Source organism: Abrus precatorius, unplaced genomic scaffold, assembly GCF_003935025.1.
Source record: "Abrus precatorius isolate BTA unplaced genomic scaffold, Abrus_2018 Scaffold11, whole genome shotgun sequence".
NCBI lineage: Eukaryota > Viridiplantae > Streptophyta > Magnoliopsida > Fabales > Fabaceae > Abrus > Abrus precatorius.
The window spans coordinates 29377077-29389566 of record NW_020874303.1 but is presented as its reverse complement, the minus strand read 5'-3'; the positions used below and the strand labels follow the sequence as shown (position 1 = coordinate 29389566).

Genomic DNA, 12490 nt, shown 5'->3' with positions numbered 1-12490 from the left:
ATGAGGTGCGGAGGAGAGAGAATGTGTAGAGGGTAAAGTGACAAACTATTAATGCGCCTTAATTGAAGGGCCCCCATGTCAACAAGATTTTAGGAGAGTGATTGGCTCCCACTACTATCCTTGACCAATATTTATGAATTTTCCTTTTTATTTTCGTTATGCAGCATTTCTATGAATGTATGTATTATTTTCTCGCACCACAACCAACTAAAAGAATACTATAATTTTCTCATTTTGTATTACCCAATTATCTCTTTTCGTTTTCCACCTATTACAGACCATACATGGGGGATTCTCACATGGCTTGCTTGTGGAAATATGGTAGAGTCAGTAAAATGTATGGACAAGCTTGATACACTTGCAAAAATTAAGAATTTAAATTTTAGACCCAAATTAATTGGGCTTTTGTAGTTCCGTTTATTTAAGCCCACATCCCGTGGACTTGGGCTGCGGCATTCAATGCTTAACAAATTTCCTCATTAATGAACTTGTGAATTGTCTGTTTTATTGACCCCAAAAAAAGTGAATTGTCTCTTCATTTTATGTATATGCATACACAACTTTACATGCATTTATTTGCACAAAGCTCATAGGAGTAAAATACAGATGGGATGTAGGTAGGATTTTCCAAGTGCATATTTTGCTTCTCTTGCAAATGGAATTTCTCAAGCTAGGAAATGCTCACAACCGTAGATTATACAATTTTAAGTTACAATCTCAAGACAAATGAACTCCGAAAATGGACATTGATGAATGATCACTCATATGTGCATGAATTCCGTTTGAACTTGATAGGTTTTGATCCAGTAGAGTTTATCACCAATGGGCATGTGATTTCCTTATGATGCTTTGTCCTTACCAGCTTACCCACCACATTTCCACGTGAACGGATTTCAAAGTTCAACGTCAGTGGAACTTCAACACCGGTTTGAGATACTGTTATGGTGGATCCAGCCCCATACAAGGGAACCTTGTTACCTTCTAGGTTCACCGATACAATTCGGTGACTTTTTCTTGGTTGATAGTATTTCTTTAGCTGCAAGAAGTTACATGAACAAAAAACATGTTACTTACCTGACAAGACCGGACTACTTGAATTTAGATGTTCCTTCATATGTTTTCAATATCACTATTTTATGTTGACTATTACGAATATGCCATATTTGATGAATAATTATATATATATTGTGTACGAGATAATATATTATTTATATAGAATAAATATTGTTGAAATGTAATATAATAAGTATGAATATGGAATAAAGATAGCCACATTATCAGAGTGAGAGTCACAGGGTTTTGGTCCATGCTTGATTTAGTTAGTTGTAGTTTAGCAGAAGATAGGCAGTGACGAAAGAATTCTTACCTCGCCAGTTGCAACAGTGATGTCTGAGAAAACAAGATTGATGGGTGTGGAGTGCACATGGATGCCAAAAAATGTAGCAGGGTTATAGATGCTCATGCGTAAAGTTCCATTAACTGTCAGCATTTTTGTTGGGACACCTGTGAAGTCTAAACCCTCTCCAACATATAGATTTTGTACTGTCAAGCTCTGCGTGCATCCAAATGTCAAGCAATATTATGTAATTTGCGAATGTAGCTGGTAAGTAACACGTACTTAGAGACAAGTTATCAACCTAGATTTTACGGTACTCATTTGATATTATTTTATCCTTTGTTTTAACTTTTATAAGATTCTTAGAATTGCAGTAATAATTTCATAAATTCATTGCTCCGAGTCTTTTGTTTTACATAGTAGCATACTGCTATTAGTAATACCAGATTAAGAAGTGAAATATCTAAACAAAATTTGAAAATTTAGTATCACCAAATTATTAGCGTTTTATCTACGCTAAATGTTTTAGGAAACTGTAGTATGTATATTCTATGTGGTAATTTGAAATAAAGTTTACTTTCAGAATAACACAGTAACAGGTTGACAAGATCAGAAAAATAAGTAAATTAATAAATAAAATTGTTATTGTCAATTTTTAAAGACTCTGAAGTGGAAAATCCATTTAGAGCATGGAGAGGTTTACTGTTACAAACAGATTCTGAATTGTCATTCATATCATCTTGACGACTTAATGAGAAATGTGGCTGACCAAGAAAAGTCACAAAATTTTTTACTCCCCGCCGCAATTATCACATAACAGAAACTCACCGCAACTATTTATGGTATAAACTATAATCTCTAAATGCAAAAACGGAGAATGACTACTTTGAAAACAGACAAAATTGCTTACCTTAACAGTAACTTCAGCCTTGTAAGGCCTACTGGCACCCCATATGATCAAGCAAAACACAGTGAAAACGACCACAAAAGTAAGGATAGCAATTAAGGCTTGGAAGCGCCTAGTGAAAGCCTTATCCTCAAATTCATGATAAGACCCCTCTTCCAGAATCACATCACACTCAGGCCACCCCTTATCATTCCTCTTCCTACTACCTTTCCTTCCAGAAGATGACCTGAAAATCCCTGAAAACCTGCTAGCAGAAGAGTTCCTAGAATGACGCCCAAAAGAAGGGTGTGAAGGAGACTCCATAGGACTGTTTGATATTGGAGTGGCCTGCATTGAGGATGATTTGTCTCCATCATGAGAATCCCTTGAAGGACTCTGCACATAGTACACTGGCCTCTTTGGAGATCTTGAAGGTGAAGATGGAGCTAAGCTAGTGATATCCGATTCAGATTTTGTCGACAACATCATTAATCACTTACAATACTATATGAAAAGAGTAGCTGATAGTGATACTCCTTCAAATGTAACAATTCAATATAGATAGAGATAATTGAATGATACTGGTATCTGGACCTTGTAGTAGAGAACAATCTTGAGAACTTTTACCCCTTAATTCATGCGCCTAGAAGTAACACAGGAAAGGTTATGTATGTGTATAATATATTAGCAAAATGAACAAGTAGCGAAAATTTCTAAAAAATGCCAAAAGAAAAAATGGTACTTGAACAGATATGTGATGAGAAAGGACACATACAACACAACTTAGCTGTGCCTGTTTGTCACTGTGAGGGAGAGCGTGTGTTTGCATGGAAGAAAAGAAAGAAGAGCAATGGTCAATGCACAACAAATGCTTATGCTTGAAGGCCAAATAATATTGGAAGGCTCGGAACCAAACCTCACTGGATGCAGAAATTGGGTAGGTTCGGGAATAAGTGTCGGCAGCTTGTTTTATTATTTGTTACATAATAAAAGTATTCAAATAAAACAACTACAGTTTATTTATGTTGTCTTTTTTCTTTGTGGGGCATGCCCACTTTAGCCTTGAACCTTCAATTATAGGAGTTGGACAATTAACCTAATTATATTCCGGGTCCTCTTGGTTTGTCCTCTGCTGCATAGTGTTTTTATTTGTTATCATTTTAGGTACGTTTTATAATTTATTCGTGACTTTGGTTCTGTTAGACTAATGCGGATTGTGAGTGAGAGAAACAACTTGAGTAGCCAAACAAAGAAGAGAATGACAAACACAACTAAGTAGTTTAAGTCTATACTGAATATCACTTGTGTAGCCAAATGACATAATTTGTTACACTAATTAAACAGCAATAAGGGGATAAAAAAGGAATAGGAAATTGAAATCTATACAATGTCAAAAACTCTATCAGTTTTTCAGGATTTCTGGTGTGACAAAACATGAGTGATAATGTGAGCTTGTTATAATGATTTTATTTTTCTGGGTGGGGGTACGTAAGGAGCATAAAGTTTTGTTTTCACAGGCAATTATTAGGATTTAAAGTAGCATAACGTGGCATGTTTTTGGCATCGAAACAAATTCTTGTTTGGATGATTATTACTAGCAGTTTTTATGTTGAAATGTATTAAAGTGAAAAACCTTTACCTTCTGTTAGGAACATAATTGTTTAGTTTCCTCTTGGAGATCATCCGTAAGTTTAATATTTATAAGCATTTATCAAATTATATGATAAAATATTTTCAAACAGTAAGGGTTAAAATTTAGTACCTTCTAAACTCAACATGAACCTTTTTTTCAGCCAAAATGAACTTTTGTTTCGGTCATGCAAATAAGGAAAGGAGGAGAACCTCCCAGAGCCCAAAAAGAAACAGTAACTCCACAAAAGCCCAAAGAAACATAATAAACACATTTGCGAGAGTACTCTCAGCAGCCAGCATGAACCTCAGTGAGGAAACACCAAAAGAGGAATATTTTGGGTTAGATATAATTGGGCCTCAAGTGCCTTAAATGTTGTGGGCCTCACCTGGCCCACAGGCTACAAGCTTTGGGATTCACTTCGTACGAAGTCCAACAATTGACCCTTGGGGCACTGGCATCAGAGTTAAAGAGAGCCCAGATAAAATACCCTCAGTGCCTGGCCTACCTAAAAACTATTTGCGGAATGCCTTCTCTGTTTTTATCAGAGCCAGGTTTCGATCTTGGGACCTGTGGGTTATGGGCCCACCACGCTTCCGCTGCGCCACTCTGATTTGTTATATCCTTCGATATAATGGGAGATTGTGTTTTTTTGTTAATTGCAAAATTTTAAGGTAATTTAGGTTACATATGATATGAACAACTAGATGCTACCCCCTTCTTTGCTTCTTCATGACAATGATCTCGCATTGAACTTCATTGTTTCGTTTAGAGCACTAATTAATCCGTTGATTTTGCGTAATGATGCAACTAATGTAACGTGGACATGATTTTCAAGTGAGGAAAAGTGAGAGGTATTCGAATTTGCTTCAAAATGGAATACCCTTTTTATTTGAAGGGTTTGTTTATTTTTAAGTTTAATAAAATCAATATTATCATGCTTTGCTAATTGCTGCCATTCATTTCTATTGGATACGAATGACAGCAATCATTTTTCTTTTTTCTGAATAAAATATTTTTGTGTTCCGTGGTGCTTTAGCTTTGATCGGTGATTTCATAGCCAGCCATGTTGAGAATTAACAAGACTATATATTGCATGCATCTACTATTTGTCTATTTTTTACTGTTGGAGCTTTTCTTGTATGCTCTTTTTTTCGAGTGGAAAAATTTGTAGATACATTGGATTGATCGTAAATGGCAACGAATCCGAGTCCAGCAATAGTTGAAATTTGTGGTCTCATAGTTCACACGACAAAATAATGACCAGATAACGAAATCACATACACTCACGAGTAATCTAATAACATTATTATTATTATGTAATCTTCGTTCGTATCTTGTTTGATATTTCTAGCAATTAAAATATCTGATGAATCATTCATGCTAGTCACCATCTGGGTTTTAGCCTGTTGGCTTTGTCTGCTGGTGCTTCCTGACGTGTTCGTCATCATATATTTCAATAGCCATTTATGTATGCCTTATCTAAAACTGAAAAAAAAAATGATCTCATAATTTGACGATAATATTACTAAATCTTAACTAAATGACAAAGTAATCGCAATTGTCTCTCCAAATTTTATATTATAAATTAATTTATATGTTATAAATTTAAATACTCATTCTCAAAGAAAAAAAGCTAGGTAAGTAAATGACATGGTTTTTATATGGAGTGTCTTATAGGGTGATATTACTCATTCTAGCTAAAGGGCACACCGTAGTTATATCCATTGCTCGCCATGGTCATTTAAGATATGCACTTTTGACCCCAAGAAAAAAAGAACATGTTTATCTAACTCTACCTATGTTGAATCTTTGCGTGCTTCTTGATTAACAAGATATGCCTTGCGTTAACATTCTATGCAACGCAAAATTGATCACTTGGTGCTTTGTAAGATTCCATATAAAATAGTGTCTTTGATGACTCCGTTCCACGTAGAGCTTAAGAAAACACCACTCTACTTGTCACTCTATAAGCAGGATATATCATATCGTGATGTTTTACTTTAATATAATTTTATGTTAATATTAAAATATACATGATAGATTGGTACTCTTAATTGTACATTTAATTAAAAAAAGGAAAATATAAAATTTTATCGTCATAATATTTGTATTAATTTGTTCATATTTTTTTTAAATAAAAAATAAAATATCGTAAACATATTTTTTCAAAAGGAAATTAGATTATCTAAAATAAAATTTATAGATTTTTATTTAAACACATTCGGACATTAATGGCGGCCGAGACTAATAGCAACGCTAGAAGAAAATTTCCACCTTTATTTTTTTTTCAAGACCACATTTGTTATTTGAAGCAAGTCACCAGGCACGGGCCTATAACAAGTAATGGTTACACGGAAAATATGAAAAATTATATTTGTATATTAATTCTTTATATAATAAAGAAATAGGTAAAAAGAAAATTGAAAGAAAAGTATACGATAAGATGATTAATGTAATACAAAATAAAATATATATAATATATGAATAATGTGATCCTAAAGTAATGGTTTTTTCTAACATTACAGAATAAATACGAAACATCGGTTTGCATTGCGTGTATAAATTGTCATGAATAATTTACGCGGATAAGGATAAGATATGGTACTGGCCTTATGGGATTATCTATTCCATATTTGAATTTAATTTATTCAAATCGCATTATAAAAAAGTAGTATATAATACAGAAAACAAGTTATATAAAACAGTAAGTTAACAGGTACAATAACGAATGCATATAAATTGGTACCAACAAACGATGGTCTCCTTTATTATTGTTATTTTCTCCTGTTGGGTCAGTGTTTGCAAATTATATCATATCATATGCAACAGTGTTGACAGGAGTTTAAATTAATTGATATTGATTAACAAGTTCAGAGTGGTCAACACCCTTTTGTAGTATCTTTCATATTCGATTATTAATTTATATTCATTTTCCACCATCAATAACGTTGGGCTGCAGAGATAATTTTAAGAATAGTGTAGAAGCCAGAGGAGGGGTTGGTTCAAAATCCAAGTACCAAGAAACGGTGCACCTAGTCAAACCCAAAATTACCAAAATGGCAAAAGTCCTTTTAATTTTAGCCTCACCAGCTTTATCCTCAGCTTTCATATATATATTTTTATTAATAAGGATGGTTTTATCAATAGGTTCTTAACCAGTCTCTCGTTGGCAACCATTTCCTCGTATGACTCGGTGAGCTAAGGCCATGACGAAAAGGTCTGAGAGAGATAATGAGAGAGAATTGCTAACGTGGATTTCTATAATAAAGACAAAAGTCTCTACAATAAGCAAAGAGAAATAAGGACAGAAAGGTTGGACTATGTGCCACGCTGTGCCTACTTTATGTGGTCATTTGAGTGATTCCCTCTCCCTTGGAAGGAATGGGATCACGTTCATTGCTTTCTTATTTTAAAATTTAAAGTCTTTCCTCGGTCTTCTATTATGGCTTCAAAAGAAAATTGATGCATCATAATCATATAGATAGCTTTTGAGACATAAGGGTTAACAGCAACTGCTGTATAAGAGTGATAATATTGCTTACATCACAGGGGCGCGAAGAGATGTTGGAAGGAAAAGCTTTGATAGTTGATACCGACATGCCAGTCAAGATGCAGATCCAAGCCATGGCATCCGCTTCTGAAGCTCTCGATCTCTACGATGTAGTTGATTGCAAATCCATTGCTGCCCACATTAAAAAGGTTACATTTTTCCTCCCCTCCTTCAATCATACACAACATTAAGTTGTTCCTTCAACATTAATGTTTAATAATCGTTTATTTAAAAAATAAAGTTTTTGTTTAAACATATATTTAAAAATTAAAATAATAAGTTGATGTCCTGTGTATATTTAGAAGGCTAATTTCAGTAAAAAGTTTGTGTGATTGAGCATATAAAAAGGCTTGGGGTTTTTGTTGTTGTTGTTGTTGACTGAGTTTATGGTTTTCTTGACTCTGCAGGAATTTGATACAAGATATGGTTGTGGATGGCAATGTGTGGTGGGTTCGAGTTTTGGATGTTTTTTCACCCATTCCAAGGGAACTTTCGTATACTTTGCTCTGGAGACTCTCAATTTCCTCATCTTCAAAGGGGCTTCTTCTCTTCTCTGAGTATCCCACGGTCATGTCTGGTTGGTTGTAAAGAAAGTTCCACCAGAGGCAACTCCCGAGTCATTAGTGGAATTTGAAGGGTGCCTTGAGGTGTGAGCAGGGTCCATTCTGATTTTGTATATATGATAAATCATTTCCTCTTCTTCAGTTTTTCTTTTGCTGCTAGTGCTAGGAGTTAGGTTCCCTTGTGACCTTATCTGAATTTTCTGGATATTGTATGTTATTTTTCCAATCCCTTATTTATCCGTAGTCAGAAGAAAGACCAGTCTTCCCTTTACCTATAAAGTATAGTGCAAATCATATCATATGTTTACCAAAAAGAAAAAAGAACATAGGCTAGGAAGGCACATGTTGAGTGAATCAATTTGATCAAAGAAGACATCGCTCCAGTTCAGAGATGAAGAAAGAACCACAGCTACTGTATCTGAGAATAATAAAATTCGGGCGTAGTGAAATCAGATAAGACAAGAAGCTCCTGGAATCAAGTCACAATATTCTGAATGATGAGTGGGTCCAGCTATCTCTTTTCTTTTCATGTCTGTGGGGTACTTTTACTTTTCCTTTTGAGATCATTTAAGTATATCTTAATCTTAATTTGCACAGGAACTCTGGATAAGAAATAATGACACCTAACCTCACACTAGTTTGAACAGAGAATGAAATTAAAATAATAATAATAATAATAATTGGTCAGCTTGTTAGTTAAATAAATTTACTATTTAGTATTCTAACTATAAAGATGAAGTTCTCAGATAGACAATTAACAAATGTTCTTCAATTAACAAATTTGAAGAAGGAATTCGCAACATTAATTTGATGCACAATGATGAAGATTTTAAATGGTAATTGCATCTTCACTAGGCAACCTAGTAACTTAGAATGTTGGTTAACTCCGGCAATGAACATAGAACGTTAAACTAAATGGACATCTAGAAAACAAAGTTTTCATAGCAAATATGATAGTGATATTCTCTAATTATGGTCCACAATAAAAGGGAATTCGAGGCAAGAAAAGACAGGATCAATGCTAGTAACATCCTACTTACATCAATAAAGAGCAATAATAATAATAATAAACTACGATTACTACGGGAGATTTCTGGTTTCTAGAAAAAGAAAGTCATTGTAACCTCTTGCTGGAATGTCGGGCTAATAATAACAATGAACCGATAGACTAGCTTAATCTTCATTGTTATAATACAAGAGAGAAAAACATTGAAACAACTATTATTTTAATAAAAAAAAAAAAAAGTTTACCCAGCTTCTCTCAGGCTTGTAGACATTGATCAAAATGAAACCAGCGGCACTTAATTTAACAATCAAATCACAGGAGTCAAAAGTGGTTTGCCAAGGAAGTGTGCTTCTAAGTTTGCAATTACAAGGTCTGCCATTGCCATGCAAGTTTCCTGAGTGTCGCTGCCCACATGAGGGGTTAGCACAACATTGTCAAGGCCAAGTAGCTGCTCGGGCACCTCTGGCTCGTTCTCAAACACATCAAGGCCTGCCCCAGCTAGTCGTCCTTCAACCAGTGCGGACACAAGTTCAGCTTCATCAATGAGATGGCCTCGCCCAATGTTGATTACCATTCCTTTTGGGCCTAATGCATCAATAACTTGACGATTCACAATGTGATGGGTTTCTTGAGTAAGGGCACATGCTATGACAAGTATTTCAGAGTTGGCTGCCAAGTCAAGAATGTGAGGGTAGTGCTTATATCCCATCTCTGGTTTTTCTGATCTGGAGTGGTAACTTACTCCACACCCAAAAGCTACAGCTCTCTTTGCTATTGCCGAACCAATTCTTCCCAACCCAACAATTCCAACTGCTTTACCACTAAGCTAAATATGCAAATTAGTCACAGAGATATATAACAACTAAATATCTCATATAAATTGTTAGCACCAAAGTCCTTCGAATACACTCTTTAGCATGTATATGATTGCTCTATTTTTTAGACAGTTCAGACATTTGCCTCATAAGTTGATTACTCTTTAAAATTTGTTTTGATTTTTAAAAAAATTCGAACATACAAGTAAAAGTGTGCATCTTCTTACATAGCATGGATACTAGGTAACACAATAAATATATATATATATATATAGAGAGAGAGAGAGGAGATTTTCTTTTAACTCTAAAAACTCTTGTCCTCATATTTGAGGCTTTTCATTAAATTTATATTTAATATATTATAATTTATTATTTTATTAACAGTTAGATGTATTATCAGTGATATTTACTAGTTAAAATTAAATTTTATTTTAAAAATTTAATTAAATATTATTACATATGGTCAAAGCAAAACTTTAATGTTGATTAGCAAACAATATTTAAGCAACTATACCTAAGTCATATACTAAAAAAAATGTAAACTAAAATTAGTTTATTAACAATAAAAATATAAAAATTCAAAATTTTATTTTTGAAAAATAATTTAATCGATAAAAATCATTTTAATGGTGATTTATAAATATTTCATTATGTTTAATGTCCATTGAAGACAAGAAAAGGCAATAAAAGAAGCATTAATTAAATAAAATAAAGAACAAAATTCTTTTATGAAATAAATAATTAAAGAAAATATATATTAATTTAATGTGATAGCTGAAATAAAAACATTTGTGACTAATAAGGAGAAATGAGGGCATTGGTTTCGAAAGGCAGGAAGGGCAAACCTTGGTAGTGAATTGAAAAACAGTTGTTTTGTTGAGGCGATTGCAGAGAGCGCGATGGTCGTGAGAAATTCTGCAGAGGAGAGCCAAAGCAAAGGCGATGGCTAGGTCTGCCACGTCATCGGTCAACACATCGGGCGTGTTGGTGACTCGAATCCCTTTCTCTCTGCATTTTATTAAGTCAATCTTGTCAAATCCAACGCTGTAAGTGGACACAATCTCCAACTGGGGCAACGAATCGATGCTGTTCGCGTCGGCTCCAACTTTGGCGTTCGCCACCACTGCGCGAACCGAATTGGCGTGTGCTTCGGCGAAAGCGGAGAATGAGGAATAGTTTGAGAGTTTGAAGAGGTTGAAGCGCTTTTCCAGCTCTTCTTCGATGTAGCTGTGCATTGGGCAAGTCATTAGCACGCCGATTGATTCCATTCAAACTGCAAATAGCCGAATATGATCAAACACAACCACAACCAATGCTATCCAATGATGTGCTTGTTGCTAGTTCTGTAAATATCACAACAAAAGGGTTTATTAGACCAGTGATTTGACTCGAGTCTAACTAAGGAGGTACAAAAACAGCTGCAACCAGACCACATGGAATGGAAGAATAAAATTAAGCATTTTTTGTGATTTTATTTTAAAACCTAATTTCCATATTAAACTTTATTATACAAATGCTTTCATTTAATTTTTATATGACCAAAAATTGATTTTTTTTCCCACTTAAAATAAGCAAAACACATATTAAAAGTTAAAGCCAAATCCACTTTATTAGTATTCTATATATGTGCAATTAAAATAATATTTTAAAATCAAATACTTGTGATAAAAATAACTGCTATAAAAGTTAGTTTTACTGTATTATAAATATATATTTTTATTTCTGAAATAGACGTGGTTTAGAAAAGAAATTACTGACAACAAGAAGTTAAGATAATTTATATATAAATATAGATTCAAATTTCATTGTCATCACTTTAGTAAGAAACATTTTCCTTTTTAAAAAATAACATTATATGAAAAAAAAACAAGTTAATATTTATTATGCATGTGAGAGAAATATAATATAAAAATTTTAATAATATGTTTTTTAAGCAATTTTTAACTTATTTTTTTATTAGATGAAAAAATATTGAGACTTACTGAATAAAAAATGTTGATTTTGTAATATTTACTTGATTTTTATCTAATATGTTATAATGTTTTAAGTTCTTTCTACATTTAATATATTAAAATCACGATTCCTTTCTTATTCTTTAAATTAAAAATGAAACCACACTGAAAATGGGATAGATTTAAATAGAATATAAAAAGAAATATAATGAAATAAACATTCTGTTTTATTGTTTAGATGATAAATAAAAAATAATGAAATATAAGATTTTTATTTTAATAAAAACAGTGAAATGATAAATTTATGAATTTGTGTTAAAATAATATTAAGAAAGAATGACATTCATCCCATCAAATATTATGATTTTATTTAATCTTTAATTATTTTAAACAATAAAACTATTGAAAACATCATTTAGTTCCAACTGCAGTGTATCACCATTCACCAATTCAAACGTAACATTATTTACTAGTATTTTGCATTTTTTTTAATTGAGCAAAATGAAACATCTGAAAAGGGACAAGTTATTTGATTCATGCACTTACTAACTTAAATTTAAGTAGTGCGACAGAATGGTGAATCGGATATTGTTATTAAAATAATTTCATTTTTTTCTTACTAATACATACCAAACCAAACAATTTAGTAAAATATTAAAAATACTCTGTTTGCACAAATTTAATTTATGCACCGCAAGTCATATTTTGATTTAATTGATATATTACTTAAAGAGTATGTAAATTGTAAA

General features: G+C 33.0%; 3 protein-coding genes across 4 annotated transcripts; 1 reads left to right on the top strand and 2 right to left on the bottom strand.

The window, feature by feature from the left end:
* Window positions 1-40: 40 nt before the first annotated feature.
* On the bottom strand, window positions 41-5328 carry LOC113856553. The gene is made up of 3 exons (XM_027488411.1): window positions 2247-5328; window positions 1367-1552; window positions 41-1036 (listed from the first exon to the last, which is right to left on the bottom strand). Exons 1-3 carry the CDS (start codon window positions 2709-2711, stop codon window positions 758-760), a joined length of 930 nt encoding a protein of 309 aa, XP_027344212.1. The 5' UTR covers window positions 2712-5328; the 3' UTR covers window positions 41-757.
* Window positions 5329-6544: 1216 nt separating this feature from the next.
* On the top strand, window positions 6545-8821 carry LOC113856214 (probable dynein light chain). Its single transcript, XM_027487946.1, has 2 exons — window positions 6545-7554; window positions 7813-8821. The coding sequence occupies exons 1-2, from the start codon at window positions 7417-7419 to the stop codon at window positions 7960-7962; spliced, it is 288 nt and encodes a 95-aa protein (XP_027343747.1). The 5' UTR covers window positions 6545-7416; the 3' UTR covers window positions 7963-8821.
* Window positions 8822-9180: 359 nt separating this feature from the next.
* On the bottom strand, window positions 9181-11152 carry LOC113856170 (glyoxylate/hydroxypyruvate reductase A HPR2). Of its 2 annotated transcripts, none has more exons than XM_027487883.1 (2): window positions 10635-11152; window positions 9181-9800 (listed from the first exon to the last, which is right to left on the bottom strand). In XM_027487883.1, exons 1-2 carry the CDS (start codon window positions 11055-11057, stop codon window positions 9282-9284), a joined length of 942 nt encoding a protein of 313 aa, XP_027343684.1. In that variant the 5' UTR covers window positions 11058-11152; the 3' UTR covers window positions 9181-9281. The 2 variants fall into 2 exon arrangements, with proteins under 2 accessions (XP_027343684.1, XP_027343686.1); XM_027487885.1 differs by having other exon boundaries at window positions 9181-9787; window positions 10679-11152.
* Between the last annotated feature and the right edge of the window lie 1338 nt (window positions 11153-12490).

Bases quoted from the DNA above. Each gene is read 5' to 3' on its own strand.
- LOC113856553 (XM_027488411.1), bottom strand. From the start codon at position 2,711: ATGATGTTGTCGACAAAATCTGAATCGGATATCACTAGCTTAGCTCCA. The intron at 1,553-2,246 runs GTAAGCAATTTT...GGATGCACGCAG, and splicing joins AGGCTGAAGTTACTGTTAAG to AGCTTGACAGTACAAAATCT. The intron at 1,037-1,366 runs GTAAGAATTCTT...AACTTCTTGCAG, and splicing joins TCACTGTTGCAACTGGCGAG to CTAAAGAAATACTATCAACC.
- LOC113856170 (XM_027487883.1), bottom strand. From the start codon at position 11,057: ATGGAATCAATCGGCGTGCTAATGACTTGCCCAATGCACAGCTACATC. The intron at 9,801-10,634 runs GTTTGCCCTTCC...TTGCATATTTAG, and splicing joins TTTTTCAATTCACTACCAAG to CTTAGTGGTAAAGCAGTTGG.
- LOC113856214 (XM_027487946.1), top strand. From the start codon at position 7,417: ATGTTGGAAGGAAAAGCTTTGATAGTTGATACCGACATGCCAGTCAAG. The intron at 7,555-7,812 runs GTTACATTTTTC...TTGACTCTGCAG, and splicing joins TTGCTGCCCACATTAAAAAG to GAATTTGATACAAGATATGG.